The 20408-nt window shown below is 37.0% G+C and overlaps 1 protein-coding gene across 1 annotated transcript in view; it reads right to left on the bottom strand.

Moving 5' to 3' along the window:
- The window catches only part of pcxb (pyruvate carboxylase b), a 340834-nt gene that overhangs the window by 29516 nt on the left and 290910 nt on the right, over window positions 1-20408 (bottom strand). Inside the window, exon 18 of the mRNA XM_056462259.1 lies at window positions 18120-18299. Within this exon, the coding sequence (XP_056318234.1) occupies window positions 18120-18299 (180 nt within the window). The remainder of the gene's footprint in view (window positions 1-18119; window positions 18300-20408) is intronic.

Consider the following 20408-nt stretch of genomic DNA (forward strand, 5'->3'; position numbering starts at 1 on the left):
TATAGAAGAAATGAAGGCTGATTAGTGAGAAAAGCAGCTGAGCTTCTGTAACACTAATGAAAAAAAAAAAAACATTGCTACTTTTAGTTTGTTATTCCCTAACACGGTAGAGGTGAAATCCTGACAGGTTTCTATAAGGGAAGATAGAATTCAAGGCACTGGGTTGAGCCTATGAGCAATGACAGTAATGCTCTGGCAGACTCAGAGAGTTTAAAAGGATGTAAAGAAGCATGCTGTCATTCAAACCCATCCTCTGAAATCCTGTCTTAGTCAGTCCATCACTCCATCAATCACCCGCCACAGTCAGAAGTGTGCAGATGAGTATGATCAGTCTAGACTGATAAAGAACCCATGTGATGGTAGAGTGTCCATTTGGTTGTTTATCCTTAATAAAGTCTGACAGATATTACATTTGTGACACCTACCAGTCTAAATCTAAAGATGAAAAGAAGGACAGAAAGCTTTTAGACTGCGCTCATATCTTTTTAAACAGTTATTTTCTGATCTGTTAAATTTTTGCAAGATATAAACTATGTATATGCAATTATTTTGATATTGGTGAACTGAGGGTGATTTTTGAGAAGAGAAGTTCAAGTATTAAAAGTTTTAATTGTTAATATTATTTTGTACTGTTTTACTTATAATCTTACATTGACACAATGTAAAAAATATATTTTGATGATTTTATTGTATAATATGATGTCAGGCATATGATGTTTCTATTGCGTTTACTCACACAATAAATGCGGATGTTATCCTCTTTTAATATGTTACTGCAACATGTCAGTTCTAAGTGGAAGCAAATGAAGAATGTGAGCCAATAAGCTATTCATCTGTACTGTTATCACACAAACTTTATGAATAGACATCACAAGGCATGTTGGAATTTTTGAGCTTTCTGAAATCATAAGCCATGTAATCACTTAATGTTACAGCCATGAAAAAATGTCATTAAAATCACTACACCAAGTGTGCGTAACTACTATTTACTTATTATTAGTTAATTATTTGGTACAATGCACTTACTGTGTACATACAGTACATGCACTTATATTGTAAAAATACCTGCATACAATAACATCTGTAATTAATTTCTGTAATTTTTACACTGTTGACCATCCTTTACACCTTAGTCCACCTTTCAACCTACATATACAACCAATCTTGTGTCCAATTTAACTGTATCCTACCTGAGTAGCACCATAAGTGTATTGCAATACAATATGAATACATTAAGAACATTGCGTTTATTTTTTGATGTCAAAGAATTATGGGAAATATGGCCACATAACATAAAGTGTGCCCATATATATATATATATATATATAAGTATGTATATGCAATTTTATAATAAAACATATAATAATACAATAATAAAAGTTAGTTAGCAAAACTCAATTTTTATTAATTATGCTGAATTGTGTATTTTTCCACTGTTCTGGCCTATATATATATATATATATATATATATATATATATATATATATATATATATATATATATATATATATATATATATATATATATATATATATATAGTTGAAGTCAGAATTATTAGTTCCCCTTTGAATTTTTTTTCCTTTTTTAAATATTTTTAAATATTTCCCAAATAATGTTTAACAGAGCAAGGAAATTTTAACAGTATGTTTGATAATATTTTTTCTTCTGGAGAAAGTCTTATTTGTTCCCCTTCATTAGGGAACTTCTATGTGTGTCTGTGTAAACAGACTTTGGGAGTGCTTCAGACGACCAATCACTTCTGAAGATATGAAAACGGGCCAATGAAATGCCAATTGAATTTGCGGAGCTTAGCTCCACAGCTGATCAGAATTGTTGCTTCAGACCCGATCTGAGACTGAAGAATCCTTCTGCTGAGTTGACTTCCAACGCTGAAGGAAGCATTCCCTTCACCAGTGCGGGGGAAGACGTTTTAGCGGCGGTCGAGCTGGGTTTCCCGTCCCCTTGGCGTTTCACTGGTGATCTAAAAGAGCAGTTTCTACAAAGAGCAGAATTCCCTAAGAGAGCATGCGGTCGTGTAGCACGTCTTTTTAAAGATGTCGTTTCAACCGTGCATTTCTGGATGGTTTCCTCGCCCTGGATGACAGGCACGAGTATTGCCTCACATGTGTAGGGGATCAACCTACATTTTAAGATCGATCAGGGATTTATTAGCTCATTTTAATGAACCGGATCTTAAAGATTCGAATCATTAATTCGACTCAATTGAGTCAGACTGAATCAGATTAAAAGATTTACACTTTATCTACCATTTGTTATGTAATGTGTTGAAAACAACACATTAATTAACCTGGTTGGTTGGAATAAACATAGCAGATAAGGAAAACCATGGCATATTATTCAACGATACATCTGCCTTAGTTTTGACATTTTAAGAGATTTTTTCATTCGTATTGTTGCAGCTATTCAAGTCAATTGGTGCTCTGTTATCATGATGGTATAAGCCCTCAAGCCAGTTCAATGACAGACAAGTTTCTGAGATTTCAGATTCAACTTGTGCTGTTCACTGCGATATGCCCATGGCTGCACGCTATGGCCACCTATCAATGAGTGAAGTTATCTATCTGCGGGCTTGGAAAACTGCTCCTCCCGCTGCCCCTTCCGCTGTGGCTGCTCCTCGCCGAGGGCGTCCATCCACGGCTTCAACATCTGCTCTGCTTCCGCTGCCCGCTCCACCGGCCAAGCGGCAACACAGAGCCCCTCACGGGACTGCGATGCCCCCGCCCCAGGGCGCCGCTAAGTCCGGTAAACAGACCGCGAAGTGTCTCTGGGACGGGCCATACGGAGAAGAGGGCACCTGCTCTTTCCTCGGTGGGGGGCCGAGGATTATTACATCAGTCCACAACAACTCTAAACTCGTTGCTGCTGGCCCCCGGGCTGGCGGCAACCAAATTTCCAAAAGAGCAGTTTCCTCTCTTTCCGGATGTGCAAACCTATGTACTGCCAGTCTGGGATGCTCCACCTTCCAGCTCACTGCACCGGGACCCTTCGCCTCAGGCCCTCAGAGTGCAGCAGAACGGACTCCTTTCTCTCACTCTGGCCTCACCGCAGGATCCAGGGAGGAAGGTAAGAGAAATTCTCTTATTTTCAGCTCTTCCTCGGGACGCACTGCTTCCCCTCCGCTGGCACGTCACGATCGATCCGATGGTGCCATTAGTGCGCGCTCTGCCAGCCTGGTTAGCGCTGCCCAGCACGTCGCGGTGGCTCATACGGATGGTCAGACTCGGCTATGCGATTCAGTTTGCTATTCGCCCTCCCAAGTTCACGGGTGTCCTTTTAACGAAGGTTATCCCCGAGAGCGCCCCTGTCTTGCAAGAGGAGATTGCTGTTCTCTTGGCGAAGGATGCAATCGAGCAGATCCCTTTCAGCCGAGATGGAGTCCGGGTTTTACAGCCCGTATTTCATCGTGCTCAAAAAGAGCGGGGGGTTAAGACCAATCCTAGATCTGTGCAGACTGAACTGTCATTTACACAAAATGCCTTTCAGAGCGTCCCGCAGCATGGCGACGGTGGCTTATATTAACCGTATTGGGGTATACACTCTCGCATGTCTCAGCTCGCTCGCCATCTGCTCCTTTGGTGTCATACGCGGCTGAAATCGCTGCGTGCCATTCACATTCCGGGCGAGCTTAACCGTGCAGCCGATGCGCTCTCCCGGTGCAGCTACTGTCCCGAGGAGAGTGGAGACTCCACCCCGATTCGGTCCAGCTGATATGGGCGCGCAATGGGGAAGCTCAGATCGGTCTGATTGCTTCCACCGGGAACGCACATTGCCAGCTGTTTTATTCCCTGACCGAGGCCCCCCTCGGCACGGATGCACTGGCTCACGGCTGGCCATCGGGCACGCGCAAATATGCGTTTCCCCCAGTGAGCCTAATCGCACAAACTTTGTGCAAAGTCAGGGAGGAGGAAAAGCAGGTCTTGTTTATTGCGCCCCTCTGGCCCAACCGGACCTGGGTTTTGGAGCTCACACTCCTCGCGGTGGCCCCTCCTTGGCTCATTCCCCTAAGAGAGGACCCCCTCTCTCAGGGACGGGGCACCATCTGGCACCCATGCCCAGATCTCTGGAACCTCCACGTGTAGTCCATAGATGGACTGCGAAGGACTTAGGTGACTTACCGCCCGCAGTACTTAACACCATCACTCAGGCTAGAGCAACCTCTACGAGACATGCCTACACCCTGAAGTGGAGTCTATTCTCTGAGTGGTGCGCTTCTCACTGAGAAGACCCCCGAACTTGCCAGATTAGCACTGTGTTATCCTTCCTTCAAGATAAGCAGGATCGTAGGCTGTCACCCTCCACACTGAAAGGTTACGTGGCTGCGATCTCCGCTCATCATCCGACGCAGTGGATGGTAACACGCTCGGGAAACATGATCTAATCATTCGATTCCTCAGAGGCACACGGCGATTAAATCCATCCCGCCCCCCTCTCATGCCCTCTTGGGATCTCTCTATAGTCCTGGTGGGTCTGCAGAGAGATCCGTTCGAGCCACTCAATTCTGTATCACTTGAAACTCTGTCATTAAAGACAGCTCTGCTGATCGCATTGGTGTCATTCAAGAGAGTTGGGGATCTGGAGGCATTTTTTGTCAGCGAATTGTGCCTTGAATTCAGGCAGGGTTACTCTCACGTTGTCCTGAGACCCCAACCTGGCTATGTGCCCAAGGTTCCTACCACCCCATTTAGAGATCAGGTGGTGAACCTGCAAGCGCTGCCTGCCTGGCAAAATGTAAGATCATGTGAACAGCTCTTTATCTGTTACGGTGGTCGGCAGAAGGGAAGTGCCGTATCAAAACAGAGGTTGGCCCACTGGTTAGTTGATGACATCGCCCTCGCTTATCAATGCCAAGGCGAGCCGTGCCCCCCTAACGTGAGAGCGCACATTACTAGAGGTGTCGCTTCCTCATGGGCGTTAGCACGCGGCGCCTTTCTCACAGATATCTGCAGAGCTGCGGGTAGGGCGACACCTAACACATTCGAGAGGTTCTATAACCTTCGAGTGGAGCCAGTTTCCTCCCGGTTATTGGGAATTAAGCTTTGTGTCACAAACGCTTGCTGCACCAGGCTCCCTAACCCGGATATGCGTGTGCTTTTCTTACTCTACTAGTAAGTTCCCCTTCCCAGGCGAACCCTAGAGAATTCCTCCGAGGCCCCCAGCATCGACTCAGCGGAGGAGTCGAGTGCATGGCTCAGTGTGCGGTTGGTATGCCCATTTAGTCTAGCCGCATATTGAGGATGCATTATTACCACGGTGTGTTCTCCCTTATTAGGTGGTCCCGTGTCTTCCCTAAACCGTTTACCAGCTAATCATATGTAGCACTCCCCCTCATTATGGATAGTCCATATGTCTCTTTACCATCAGGTCTCCCCTTCTAGGGTAGAAGGTAGTCTCAGCTGAGTTCTCCCCCTTCGGGGACTGGCACGCTTTCCCAATGTACTGTCATATTTTCAAAAATCCCTACTCTATATTAGCTAGGTAAAAGCACACGTACAACCCCCAATTTAAAACTTTTATTCCCATGTAACGGTAATATGTTGAGCCTAGGTCAGTGTCAGTGCGCTCACGCTTTGGCTTGGCAAACTACACATCAGGAGCGCGATGGGCTTAGCTGCTGTGGCGCTTTCAATACAGTCTCCCAAAGTCTGTTTAAACAAACACACGTAGAAATTCCCTTATGAAGGGGAACGTCCTGGTTATGTACGTAACCCACGTTCCCCGAATAGGGAACGGGACGTGTGTCTCTACTGCCACAGCACCCGAGTCTTCAGCTGGGAGCTTAGCGATCTGCTCTTCAGCAGGTAAATTCTGAATAAGAAGTGATTGGTCGTCTAAAGCAGTGGTTCTCAAACTGGGGGTTGCGACCCCTGCGGGGGTCGCAGAATAATTTCCAGGGGTCGCGAGAGTGATTTAAAAATTGTGTAATTTTCAGTGATTATAATATATATTTTTCAGTATTATAAGTGAAAGCTAATATTTTCTGATTTTTTAAAGATATCACTGATGAATTCATAAAGTATTTAGGACACATTCAGCCAGAATGCATCTTTGCACTTGAAGCACAGCGCTCAGGAATAGTTTAAAACTGTTGTCATGTCAACTTGCTGCAGTAAACAAAGCCGGCAACGCTTGTCCCGCCTTCGCGCTCTTCTTATTGGCCCACTGTGCTAGACTGAATCATTCAGTCAACGCCTTCTGCCTTCAGATGACAGGAGATACAACCGCGAAAATGTAACGCGCTGAAGATGAGAGAATGAAAACAACACTGACAGATTTAGTTTTAGAAACCAGCTAAAGCTACAAATAATGGCACATCTGATTACTGATCACGTGGTGAATGTTAATGCACCATCTACATTTTTCGAAGAGTGGATAGAAGACTTCCATTGGCTTCAAGTCTGCTTTGAAAATTACTAAAGCGTTCACTGTAAAGTCTGTGGGACGGAACTTTCAAGTAACAGTTTGCCACATCTACACATTTTAAGCACGATAGGTTCTGTTTAATCCTTTATTTAATGGCCAGACGCTGTCAGCCATGCAAGTGGCAGCTATATGTCAAATATAACACCACGTTCACCATCGCAAAAGGGCTTGCACTGACTAAGATTAAACTAATATTGCAGCTCATGAAAAGACCGGTATTGCTATTAAAATGACGTATGCAAATAATAAGGTATATGTCAAAAGCATCTGTGCAATATCAGACACCATCTGTGAGAACACAGTACAGTTAATGTATTGTTAACAGATTTATTAATAAATTCATGTCAAACAGTGCGTGCAGGACCGGTGAGCGGTTCGTCCGTGTATCTTTTGATCACTCAATTATGCTATAAAAAAAAATAATATAAAAATAATTCTTGTAATAACGGGATTTCATTGAGAAACATTTTCCTCACACATGCATATATATATTTTTTGGTTTGTTAGTTTTGACTAGTGTTGATTTCAAATGCAATAAATCTGTTTATAAAACTTAAAATAAGTTATTTTTATTGTTTGGATATGTTTTAGTAGTGGGGGGTCGCGAGTTCTTGACGATCTTACATTGGGGGTCGCTGGCTTAAAAGTTTGAGAACCACTGATCTAAAGCACTCCCAAAGTCTGTTTATACAGACACACGTCTTTGTTCCCTATTCGGGGAACGTGGGTTATGTACATAACCAGGACATTTTATTTCAGCTAGAATAAAAGCAGATTTAATTTTATATATATATATATATATATATATATATATATATATATATATATATATATATATATATATATATATATATATATATTTATATATATATATATATATATATATATATATATATATATATATATATATATTGTCACAAATTCATTCTTTATTACTTAAACTTTTGGTTACAAATGGTGCATCACTCATCATAAATATAGCTCTATGAGCCCTATCATACACCGGACACAATAAGGTGTGTTTGGCGTGACTTGTTGCTATTTTCAGACCAGCGCAACCCTAATTTTCACAATTTGCACAACGCTGTTTAAAGAGCAAATCCATTTGCATCTCTTTGTTGACTCTTGGGCATGCTGTCTAAAATAGGTGTGTTAAGGTGCATTGTTAAAAGACCGAAAAAGACTGAAATCCAGCGTAGGTTCAAATGCTTACACATTGCTTAATACACACAGGATGTACAACAATACAAAAATATCTTTACATATGAAAAAAATTTAAGGATTAAAATGTTACAAAAATTATTAATTTCTACATAAATATAAAAACAACTGCCTCCATGCCTTCCTGATGTCTCCATACCTTTTTTCAGTTAATTCATGACAATTTGTATAATATTATTGTTAGCAGTATTAATTAATAAAAACAAGTTTAGATTTGTCCACCTGTTGGGTTTTGGAGACGTCTGCATCACCATGGGGCATAAGAACAGGACGTGTGTTTGGATATAACTCAGTTTTCACACTTCATTATTGGTGTATATTTATTAATTTAGAAATAGTTTTAAAACAAATCTTTGCGCTTATATGTATATGTAAATATGTAGGCTAATGGATGTCTTCAGTGGAGGGAGTACAACACCATTTCCTTATCCACGAAAGTAAAGGAGTAAAGAGTAAAAGTAAAGAGATGGAGGAAGTAAAGGAGGCTGAATGGAGGGGGCTCGTTCTTTATCCTTGTGCTGCAGATGATCTGTTTAATTGTTTTCTTGCTAGTGAAGGTTTTCCACTTATAAAGGGCACCATGTAAATACCAAATGTGTCATGGTGCGACGCAACTGACTGTTAAAGGGAATGGGAGATGAGACTCTGATTGGTTTAATGCACTTTATGCTTAAAACACACCCAGAACTCATTAAGAGAATAAGCACAACACTGTTAGAACATGTGCCGGGGTGCAGAGTATATTTTTCCACTATTAAAATAGCAAAAGTGGATTTGGACACATCCTAAATGCTTTTGCGCCAGGCGGTTTAGACTCTGTGCGTAGACTGTAAAATAGACCCCTTAAACTCTATAACTAGAACTCTTTTGCAGTGACATTACACCCAGGCCACTTTAGAACTCTTTGATCAATGTCAATTAACATACACTCATGTCTTACAAGCTGTTCATGTCAGAATGCAATACTTCTGCACATCTTTAAGTTGATGCGACATACTTTCCCATGATCGCCATTCTCCTTCTATTAAGAGCTGAAGTGTCTCTGCTCTAGATGATACCATTATTAGCACATTCAACCAAGCTAATGCATTTTAAATAATACATAAAACACGCTGAATAGTGTATAGAGGAGCTCCCCGAGGATTGCCGGAAAAGGTTTTAGAGGCTTTTCCCTTGGCAGAGGCATGAGACACAAAAGAGGGCTCACCAATTCTATTAGTCACAGTGACTGCAGTTCAAAGATGATCCACGCTTCATTCAGTCACTCTTCATTAATTTGACAGCTTTTGAGGCCATTTATAATCCAGGAATATGTGCGTGTGTGTGGTAGAAATGGTTTCTAAAGATAGAGTGGTTAATTGCCCCTAGGATTGAGACTGGAGCGACGTTTAATTGAAGTGTCTGCTAACGTCACTAAAACTGCATACGTATAGGAAAAGGTGTGAAGATTTTGATCCCCTCAAGCTCACTATATACACAAACACACCGTGTAAATATATAAAAAACAGATGCCGGTTGATTATGTGGAAGCTTTTGCATGCGTTGTTTTTCCATCACACACCCTTGCAAATGCACAGACTCCTTGAAATGATGGTGCTTGACATGTTTTGATCGTATCATTAAAAGTCTGTTTGCGTTTCTTCTATTTCAACCTGTTTGTCTGTGTAAACGTGTGTGTTCATGTGTATGGCTGTGGGAGAAGATTGGCCACTCTTATCAGTATTTTTCCAGTGGTGTCTAACGAAGCGTGCCTGGTTATCTGAGTTTATCTGGATGAGCTGATTGGCAGAGATAGAGGCACGGATGCATGAGTGAGTCACTGCAGGCTCTGCCACACAGCCCTTTCCAAACTATTATGATGAGTGTATGTCAAATACACCCACAGATACATATGCCTGGGGCCGCTGTGGTCGACATACACCCAGGTCAAATGACAAAGCGTTATTAGCCTCTTACTGTAAATAGCTCTTAAGCATTAAATGGAGAGTTTACCCAAAATGAAAATTCTGCCATCATTTACTCACCCTTCACTTGTTCAAAGCCTATTTGAGTTTCTTTCTCTTATTGCACGCAACAGAAGGTATTTTGAAAAATACTGCAGACACCCATTGACTTCTAGTATTTTTTTTCCTACTATGAAAGTTGATGGATGCTAGCAAACAACATTTAAAAAAGAAATAACAGAAGAAAACACCATTAAAACCATAATAAAGGTTTAAACCACATGAGTGAGAATAAATAATGAGGTAATGTTCATTTTTGGATAAACTAGCACTTTAAGGGTAAAGTATTTTGGAGCATACACTGTACAAATGGCCTCAATATTTATGGAAATAAACTTTAATAATGCTACAGTAAAAATATGTAACTGTGTTAACAGTAAGTTTTCTTAACATATACAGTGAATAATAATTCTGACTTTCTCAGAATTCCCTTATGACACTTAACTTTTTTAACTAATCTGGTTATTTTTTTTAATGTAGTTCTATGTTATATAATTAATATTGATAAATGCTGTTTTTTATTTACGTTAGTTTCATGTAAGGTAAGGTAAGGTAAGGTAAAACTTTTTTATCCCAGTTAGGGAAATTTGTATTGGGTTCTTGCCCTCAGCTGCAGTCATCACAAACATAGAAAAACAAGCAAAAAACAAACAAGTATATAAATAAATAAATCTGTACCCACACCCCCAAAAAGTTACATACCCACCTTCATATATACACATAAATAAGCAAAACAGATACTCTCAGTCTAAGCCACCACTATTTAATAGCTAACGCTCACCAGATAAAAAGAGCAAGGTACTCTGAAAAATTTCCCCGAAGGTAACAACTCATACTCATTTTGCAGAACATGTGATAAGTCACAAACGATTGGTTTAGCATGTCTTAATGTGTCCTGTTCATAAATGTGCTGCAGTGACATCTGTTCTGATACACTAATAATTTTCCAAGCAGTGTTAATCAAACTGACTACTTTAGTTCTCAGCTGCACAGACAAGTTGCCAAACCAGGTTGATATGCTGTACCTTATAAAGGTCTCAAAAACAGCCTGATAAAACATGATTATACATTTTTGATCCACTCCATGCATTCAATACAGTCGTTGCTGAAGCTTACTGCAGAGATTGTCAACATGTGTATTCCATTTCAGTGAATTATCAAAGAATACACCAAGATATTCATACGAAGTGACCTGTGTGATGGTTTGAGTATTGATGGTCACAGGCCTATGATAACCAATTCCTCTACGGTCAAACACCATCTCTTTTGTCTCACTGACATTCAAAGCTAGAAGGTTACCATCACACCAACTCGCAAATCTTCCAAACTCTGAAAAAGATTCAGATAAATCTCTGTTCTCATTCAATAAGCTTACGATGGCAGTATCATCTGAGAACTTAATAATGTAATTATTAGAAAAAGAACGTCTACATGCATTTGTATACAAAGTAAACAAAACCAGTGAGTTAACACAGCCTTGCAGAACTCCTGTACTCAGAAATTTTGGCTCAGATAGTGTTCCATTACACTCACCTGCAGTCTACAATCGGTTAAAAAAAGAAATATACCATTTAATTAATAATGGATGAACTTTAAAATCACTTAGCTTTGTAATTAGAAGTGTGCTACCATAATAGTGTTTAATAGTTGTGTGACTGTGAGTGACACTGAACACCTTCCATATATGTTTCTCGGCTTGTGGATAAGCTCATTGTAATGCTTGTAAGCACTTTAAAACATTGGTGTAACACTCTAAATTAATATATTATATTCTGGAAACAGAATTTAAATCACATTGGGTGTGGTACCCAAACAACGACGTAACTCATGGCTGAACCACTGTAGTATGAGGCACCGTTTAGGAAAAGAACAATATTGTGATGAATGTTTCCCAAAACCCTATAGTTGCTCTGTCACAGATCCATTATTTGAACCACGTTAGTTTAAAGATAAAATATTCATAATGATGCTTCATCTTTTTTTTGTGCAAATATATAGTTTTACACGCACATGCATTGCTAAAAAATCCAATATTAGTTTTGGTAAAAACATGCCCTCGCTCTTATTAATTGAAATATATGTAAAAGGCACAAACAGGGGCCTACAGTATATGTTTCCCTTACAATTATTATTGAGAATATTATTTATTCAATGCTAAAACATAAAACTACTTACAAAAAAACAAGTATTCTAATTGCATACATGTATATGTATATATTAATTTTTTTATTTAGAGTAGGCTATTTATTAATAAATAATGTTAATAAAAACAATGTGACCAAATATCTAACTAAACGTTACAAATTAACAATTTGTGTGCATGTTTGTATTTTATTTCTCTCTTAATTTAAAGTCCTGTTTTTTGTCATTTTCACTTTTTTGTATGTTTGTGTGAATCTAATAAAAGATACATACTGTACATACAGTTGAAGTCAGACATTTTAGCCCCCCTCCCCTGTTTTTCCCCAATTTCGGTTTAATGGAAAGAAGATTTCTTAAACACATTTAAACATAATAGTTTTAATGACTCATCTCTAACAACTAATTTATTTTATCTTTGCCATGATGACAGAAAAATTATATTTTACTAGATATTTTTCAAGACACTTCTATACAGCTTAAAGTGACATTCAAAGCTTAACTAGGTTAATTAGGTTAGCTAGGCAGGTTAGGGTAATTAGGCAGGTTATTGTATAATGATGGTTTGTCCTGTAGACTATCGAAAAAAAATTCTTAAATGGGCTAATAATTTATTTTGACCTTAAAATGTTTTTTGTTTTTTAATTAAAAACTGCTTTTATTCTAGCCAAAATAAAACAAATAATACTTTCTCCAGAAGAAAAAAATATTATCAGGCATACTGTAAAATTGCATCATCTCAATATAATTATGTCTATAGAACAAAGCACTGTTGTCCAATAGTATTCCTAAGTTTTCTTTAACAATTAACCTAGATAAGTTTAAATTTCACTTTAGGCTGAGTACTATATCTTGCAAAATAATTAATAAAATAATATGTAAATTATATTATATAAGAGGCTATTATGTCATTATGGCAAAGACTAGAGAAATTAGTTATTAGTACAGCCACATGGAATCTACCCGTGCAGAAATCCACAGTATTCTGCAGATTTTTCGTCCATCATTTAGTCTATTTATTTACTTGTGTAAATGTGTGTAAATTTATATTTATTCAGTTTTTAAATTAATTTCAGTAATATTTTTGACTTATATGAAAATATTCATATGATTTATTTACAATACAGTTTGTAAAGTAATATTTTCTGACTTGTAGTAGAAACATTATATGAGAGACTTGCTTTGTTTACAAAATCAGCGGTTCTACTTGGATTTGCATTGTAAACATTAAACATTAAAGTTAAAAAGGTATTATTTTTTATTTCATATATTAAGTTTTTAGTTATCCTCTGTTACACAAAACTTTTACAAATTCGATGCAATATAAATATTAGGGCTAATAGTTTTGATTCCGACTGTATGTCCCTTAATACCTTCTAACGTCCTCTTCTAACGACTTTCTAATACCTAGAAAGTCTTAAATGACTATAGAAATGGACCACTTGTTCAATAAAATGCAAAGTTCTACAGACACTCCTAGCAAAAAAAAAAAAAAAAAACATTTGTTATGACCTGCCACTCAAAAGCAACTTGCTATTTAGCTACTTCATTTATAATTTAGCCAAATTAGACTGAATTGAACTGTAAAAAATCTGTTAAAAGCAAATTACGCATAAAAAAAGAGATGACTTTAATGCTTATCATTTCAAGTTTAAATGTTGGAACATTGGAAAGAAATACGGCACAGAGGATAACTGGGAATAGAACACTACCAGGAACTATGCTTCTAACTACAGCTTTAGAGAGGTTTAGTTGCAAACATACAAGTGGTTGGAACATACAGTACAAATCAACAAACTATGTTTGTAACGACAGAACTTGCAACCTTAGTTGACTAACGTTGGTTTTCGGAAATGCACCGCTAGTCAGCTATAACAGACCTTTAATCAGGTTGGATACCACTGAATTTAACAGTGTGGTGAAGCAGTCTTTAAATTAAGTCTTGGATCAAATAATCTTAAAAACCCAATCATTCTAACTGTTTTATAGAGATTTTGTCTACTGTTTACATTTTTAGATGATCTCAGACTTCTCTTACTTAAATAAAAAGCACTGCATCTCAGGCCTCACAGATTGGACAAACTAGTAATGCAGTATATTTATAAGCACAACAAAATGCATGTTTCAAAATCCATAGGATTGAATGCAAACGTTGACTTGCATATGCCAGTGAAAACACAATAAACAGCAAATATGGTAGTAAAAAACACCACTTTTGGTGATTTACAGCCTAATACCTAGCCATTTCAAAAGGTATACCATTTTACTGTTTAGGTACTAATATGTACAGTACATTTAAGATACAAATAAAAAACACTTTAGGTACAAGCATGTACCTTCTGAAACCCTTGACAACTTATGTATATATATTTTTGATGAGTAGTTATGGCATATTTGTCTTGTAAACTCTGTTAAAGCATAATTTTAAACAAATCATTTCTAGAAGTCAGAAATAAATATGTTTAAATAGAAACTGCTTTGTCCAATGCATTTTTGATTTGAGGCCATTTTGCCTGATGCCAATTCGTCTGATGCCTTGTCTGATACCTACCTGACACTTGATGTTGTTTTTCCTGAAACCTAAAAGCTTTCTGTCTGAGGAGCAATGCTGTTTCATTCAATGACTGACACCTTTTATTCTAAGGTGTGATGCCTTTTAGTCAAATGGCAAAGGTCTAAGGTACCGTTTACACTAAAGTGCGTTTCATTTTAAAGCTGCGCTTTTGTTGCATTTCAGAAAAAAAACATAAAAATATTCAGGAATCTGTGTACAGTTGTACAGTTTGTGTAATGGTGATATGAGAAAGGCTTGATAAATCAGGAAACAATACTCAATAGTCCAGAAGACCAATCAGAGAGGGATTGTGAATATCAGCCATTTTCAAATGTTTGTGTTTCATTCCGTCTGTACTGAAACAGAACATCAGCATTTTCAAACTAAAATGGGGTCTTCAGCATTTTCCAAATCCTTCTTTTTTTCCTGGTCAGACATACCAGGCATAAACGTAACAAAGAGTATGCATTTTTAATTTAAACCTGATTATAAATGATTGTATTCATGAAATTATTTTTATTTTTTTTCCGAGCTCTTAGAATGCTCAATTGCTAGAATGTTCACTACTAATAGACCATTAACTATGGCATTTGCCTCAATAAACTCCTGAATCACTGCTTATTAACAGTTAATAAGTTAGTAGTTTTAGGTATTTATGTAAGAAGATCATGCACTTTTATGCAGACTATGTACTTAATAAGTACTAATATCTTAATAATAGGCAGGTAATTAAGCCACTACTTCATAATGAGAATTGGTGTCTAAGCTAAGGTGTTTATTGATTCATACAATGATTTACACAATTCATTCATTTGCAATGTTATATATTTGCTGTGTGTTTTCCATCAACAAATAATTGCTTTGTCCACACTGAAGACAAAACATGCAAGACAACACAAATCAGAGATAATATTTGCTTGTGTCAGAACATACAGCATTTGGCATTTCTAGTCAACTACAAGGAATAGATATTTAAGATGTTAGTCTGTACAGGTCTGTACCTAGCATGGCATCACAATAATGATGTCCTATTAGGACAAAATATCCTGTTAAATATTGATTTTTGCATTGCGTGAACCAATTTGTAAAAGTCTTAAAAGGTTTGACTAAGTAATTCTCATTAACAATGGATTTCAAGGTTTTTAACTTCACAAATATTTTACATTTAACATATAGATCCTCATGAGAAGTAGGTTAGAAATGTTAAAATATATTCAAGAGCGCAGTGGGAAATTATTTTCCAAGCTTGGCTGATTTTTTGCCAATATGAAATTATTTCTGTGTGATCTCTTTTTATTACATATAATGGAAGATCAGGTAAAGTAATTCTCTGACATCTAAAGAACAGGAGGGCATGCACCTGTACCAGTGCATACAGGCATTTAAATATTTTTTTCTAGATCCCCAAAATTGTTGTCATGGGCGATGAAGTGTATGAATGCCTCATTATGTACACAATCTTTCAGCACCTGTTTCTTTGACACAATCTGCATTGTATAAAGTACTACTACACTAAATGTGGCTTGATTTGACACTGAAATAATCAGGTTACACTTATTTAGCATACTAAAACCAATCTCAACAGACATCACTAATTTATTTTGTTGTTATAATGCAGGTTGTTGCATCATTATGTACTTTAATGATCTTGAATGAAGCACATATGTATGGTTGTCTAATTACTTGTCTCATGTTACAGCGTTAAAACTAATGGATTCCACTGGAAGGGGAACTAACTAGAACAACATGGACTAGCAACAAACTTTCCAGTTACTTAGCAACTTGAGCAAAGCAGAAAGTGCATAGAGTTGAGTTATTGTAGTTACTGGAATACTTATGTCAACAATCACACTTTCAGATGCAAATATCAGAAATGTCTTTGTTGCCTAGTGGATTAGTCATATTTTTCTCTCTAAAATATCACAAGTGACCTCAGTGATTCTGTGTTAGTTATTAAAGCAGCGGGCAAATGTCAGTCATACCTACAAAGTTTAATTGACTTGAGCTACAAAATAATTCACAATTTAGACACATTAACAGTATTTGTATCTGTGCTACTAAGACACAGAATTAAAGTTGCATCTGTCTTGTTCTGTCTATATCATTCTCTCTGTTAGACTGAGGCCACACGTTGAGCTCTCTTACATGGAAATGCTGCCAGTGCTGACAAACAGCGTTTGATCTTTTATTTTTGGACTTCAGAGTGCTTCAAAAGTGTTTGTCTGTCTGCCTCTGTGTTTGTGCCTCTAAATCAAAGTAAATTTCCCCTCAACTACAAAACAGGATATCTGTCCTCAGTAACCACAGCATTTAAAAATGAAACTAAAGTCCATCATGAGCGCAGATTCGTGCAGATGTGTATTATAGTGGATCAATCTGTCTCTGCTTGGTTCCTTTTCTCAGCTGCTATTCAGCAAAACGAGACAAAGAATCCACAGCCACTGCTGAGAAAGAGTCTAGCAAGTGACAAGCTTTACTCAGCCTTAAACTCTTCGTGTTTTATCCTGTCTTTCCACACACATATACAAACTTTGTGATGGATGCACACAAAGCTTATTTTTTGATCTCTTGAACTTCTCTTACTTTATCGCATCCTCTCACCTTCTTATTTTCTTGTTCTCTCTCACATTCTATGTGTGACTAGATGTTATCCAAAACAATGATACTCTCACTCTTAACAGCAACAACAATGACGAATCTGCATGTTTATTTCTCAGTTGATGTGTTTTGGATGAAAGCATCTGCTAAATGACTAAAGGTAATAAATAAGACAAATTTCTATGAGAAATAAATTGTCACTTTTTACATCACTGACACAAACATTACTTGAGCAGTCTAATGAAGGCCTGTTTAATTTGTATGTCTGTAATACTTTGAGTCCCACAGTTTAAAAAAAAAATCTAAATATATGTAATAATGTAATTAGTTTCACAATGCCATTTTGTGTTTTTTTTAGTTTGACCTGGTGTTTACATTATTGCCATTTATGTCTAATTTCTTTTTGGCTTAGTCCCTTTATTAATCAGGGGTCACCACAGTGGAATGAACCGCCAACTTATCCAGCATATGTTCTACGCAGCTGATGCCCTAGGTATGTCTATATATAACAAAAGTAAAAATTTTATATGATTACATCTTCACTTTAATCATTAAACATTACATAAGATTTTTGCTCATTTGAACATGTATTTGCAAATATTCCAGTTGTTTAATTATTTCAATGTTTCCAAATTACAATGATGTGCTTTCTTTGGATTTGTCACAATCACCAGCAATAGTCCATACAGATCACTGGAGAACTACAAATCTGTCACCAAAAGAACTACAAATCTCATCTTATCTGTTTACACACACCAGTTCACCCACTGATTGTGCACACACAGAAGGAAGCTCATCACGGACTAGTTCTAAGAATATTTATACAGCTCACACACATACATTGGGGCTTGTTGGTGTTTATCTCCATCAACATTTCTAAGCATTTATCCAGTCTACTCTTTCCGTGTGTCAATCCTTGCCCTGTTTTCTGTGTCTTGAATCCTAGCTGCCTAGCCTGACTATTTGCCTTTTTAGACTACAACTTTGGATTTCCTGTTTTCTGTTTTGCTCCGGTGTTGACCATTACCTGCATGACCATTCTCTGTTGAATAAAGTACTGCACGTGGATCCTCAACTCCGTTGTCCAGCATCCTAATGTTCCTGGATTATTCTTACAATGATAGAAAACAGTTTTGTTTTCCATAAAGGGTGCAATCTCTCACCTTTGACCTGAAGGGCTCAGGGAACCCTCCATGTGGTATCCCAATGTGTCCTTGCAGGAACTCCACAACAGAGAGAGGAAAAGAGAGCTCGTCTGCTCTCTTTTCCACTTCAGCACGAGAGAGAGAGTTCTGCACCATAAACTGTGCCAGATCGCCCACAATCTTAGAGGAGGGGGTTACCTAGAAATAAAAGTGAGAAGGAGACATAGAGTTTAGAGTCCTGAAGAGAGCTCTTTCTTTCTGCAAGCTTTTAAACTTGCACAAAACATTTCAGTTGGTTGTATATTTTGCATTAAAATTGCCTGAACTGCCAAAAAGAGAAAGGGAACTTTAAGAACATGAGCTCAGGTGAAAATAGAGGGGGAAAAATCAGGAACTGAAACAATGAATGGATTTGTGGAAAGGTCAGATCTGGGTGTTCTTCCTTTTTAGAGGGGCAATTCATCCATGAATATACTGTCATCATCTACTCTTTCTCATGCTTTAATTGTTTCATAGCACACAAAAGACGGTTTGAAAATTAAATGTTGATTCAATTAGGAAAATAATAATTATAAAAAATATTTGGTTACAAAGCAGTGGAATGTAGTAATTTAAATATAAATTTTAAATTACTATATTATTAAATAGTAAACAGAGGTGGCTAGAGTATCCAAAATCTAAACTTAAGTAAAAATAAAGGTAACAATCTTAAAAAAATTACTCGAGCATTAAAAAAAAAAAACATTTTAATGTTAAAAAACTTAATCAATATTGTTAATCAAAATTATTAGCCCCCTTAAGCAATATTTTTTTTTGTCTACAGAACAAACCATTATTAATGATTTGTCTAATTACCCTAATTTGCCAAATTAACCTGCTTAAACCTTTAAATGTCACTTAAAGCTGAATACTATAACTTGACAAACATTTAGTAAAATCGCAAAGTCAACATGGCAAAGATATGTATTGTGTTGATAAAATGTTCTTTCTGTTAAGCAGAAATTGGGGAAAAATATAAAGGGGGCTAATAATTCTGACTTCATATATGGAGGTGTAGGCGTTCGTCAACTACGTAGCAGACCTTGTACCGACCACGAAGTTAGAGCTTATGCTACTGTGACAGTTGGGTTTAGGGTAGGGGGAGGTGTAGGCAATCGTCATCCATGTAGCGGACCTGGTCACCTACTTCATCAAGCTGTGGGCTGCAGCGAGGAATGTCCCTATGCGGCGCCTCACGATATTTGCAAACAAGTCATATGAATCATATTTCTTATCATTTGACAGTAACGGAGGAACGCCGCCAAATGTAACGAAGTAAGAGTAATGATTTTTCTGGAATAATTTACTAGAGTAAGAGTAAAAGTACACATTTTTAAATGTACTCAAAAAGTACACGTTACCCAACAATTTTACTCAAGTAAATGTTACGAAGTAAATGTAATTCTTACTACCCACCTCTGATAATAAATTATGTAAATATGAATTATATTTATATTACTAATAAAAAAAGTTTCCTATTTTTTTTTTCATTGTTACATTTCTCAAATCAACATTTGGAAACAGAATGTTTTTTTTTTCACTTATTCCACAGAAAAAAAAGTAAGTAATATAAAGTTTGATTTTGATTGCGTAAGCTACTTTTGACATTTTTTAAAACACTAAATGCAATAGAAAAAAAAATGAAAACAAACTAGCAAAAATCCTCCCCAAAACAATTTAAAAGTGTTTTTAATCATCTCTAAATGTCATTCAGACAATAAAGTGACTGTACGAAGTGTTAAATATTCGAGAGACAGAAAAATAATACACAGAACCAGAACAAAACAAAGTGAAAGAAATTCATGAAAATGAAAGATCTATGAGGATTCAGAAGGAGGTAACACAGGGTGCATGGAGAAAGAAAAAAAAGCTAAAAAAAAAAAAAGTTAGAGGAATATAATGTTAAATGTCAGGCCATTTTTCTCTCACATAAATAGTTGAGTGCTCTGCGAAAAAAATAGCTTATGTACAGTAAAACTGCTTGCAGTATAGGCTATATGAACTGAAATTGCACAGTACTATGGTACAGTGATGGTATCATATATTTTGATATGTGTCACATAGCAAGATTATAAGACAGGGTATTTTAAAGGACATCAATGTTTAAGCATAGCCATTTTTATAACTTTTTTTGTTAGGTTCAAAAACATAACCCATTTTAATACAATTAAGAACAAATAAGACCAAAAATGGAGAAAAGAAATAAATTGGAGAGACGTTTAGGGTTAAGTTTTGTAATTAAGTCTTAGACAAAGGTTATGCAAGGTT

This window comes from Danio aesculapii, chromosome 7, assembly GCF_903798145.1.
Source record: "Danio aesculapii chromosome 7, fDanAes4.1, whole genome shotgun sequence".
Classification (NCBI taxonomy): domain Eukaryota; kingdom Metazoa; phylum Chordata; class Actinopteri; order Cypriniformes; family Danionidae; genus Danio; species Danio aesculapii.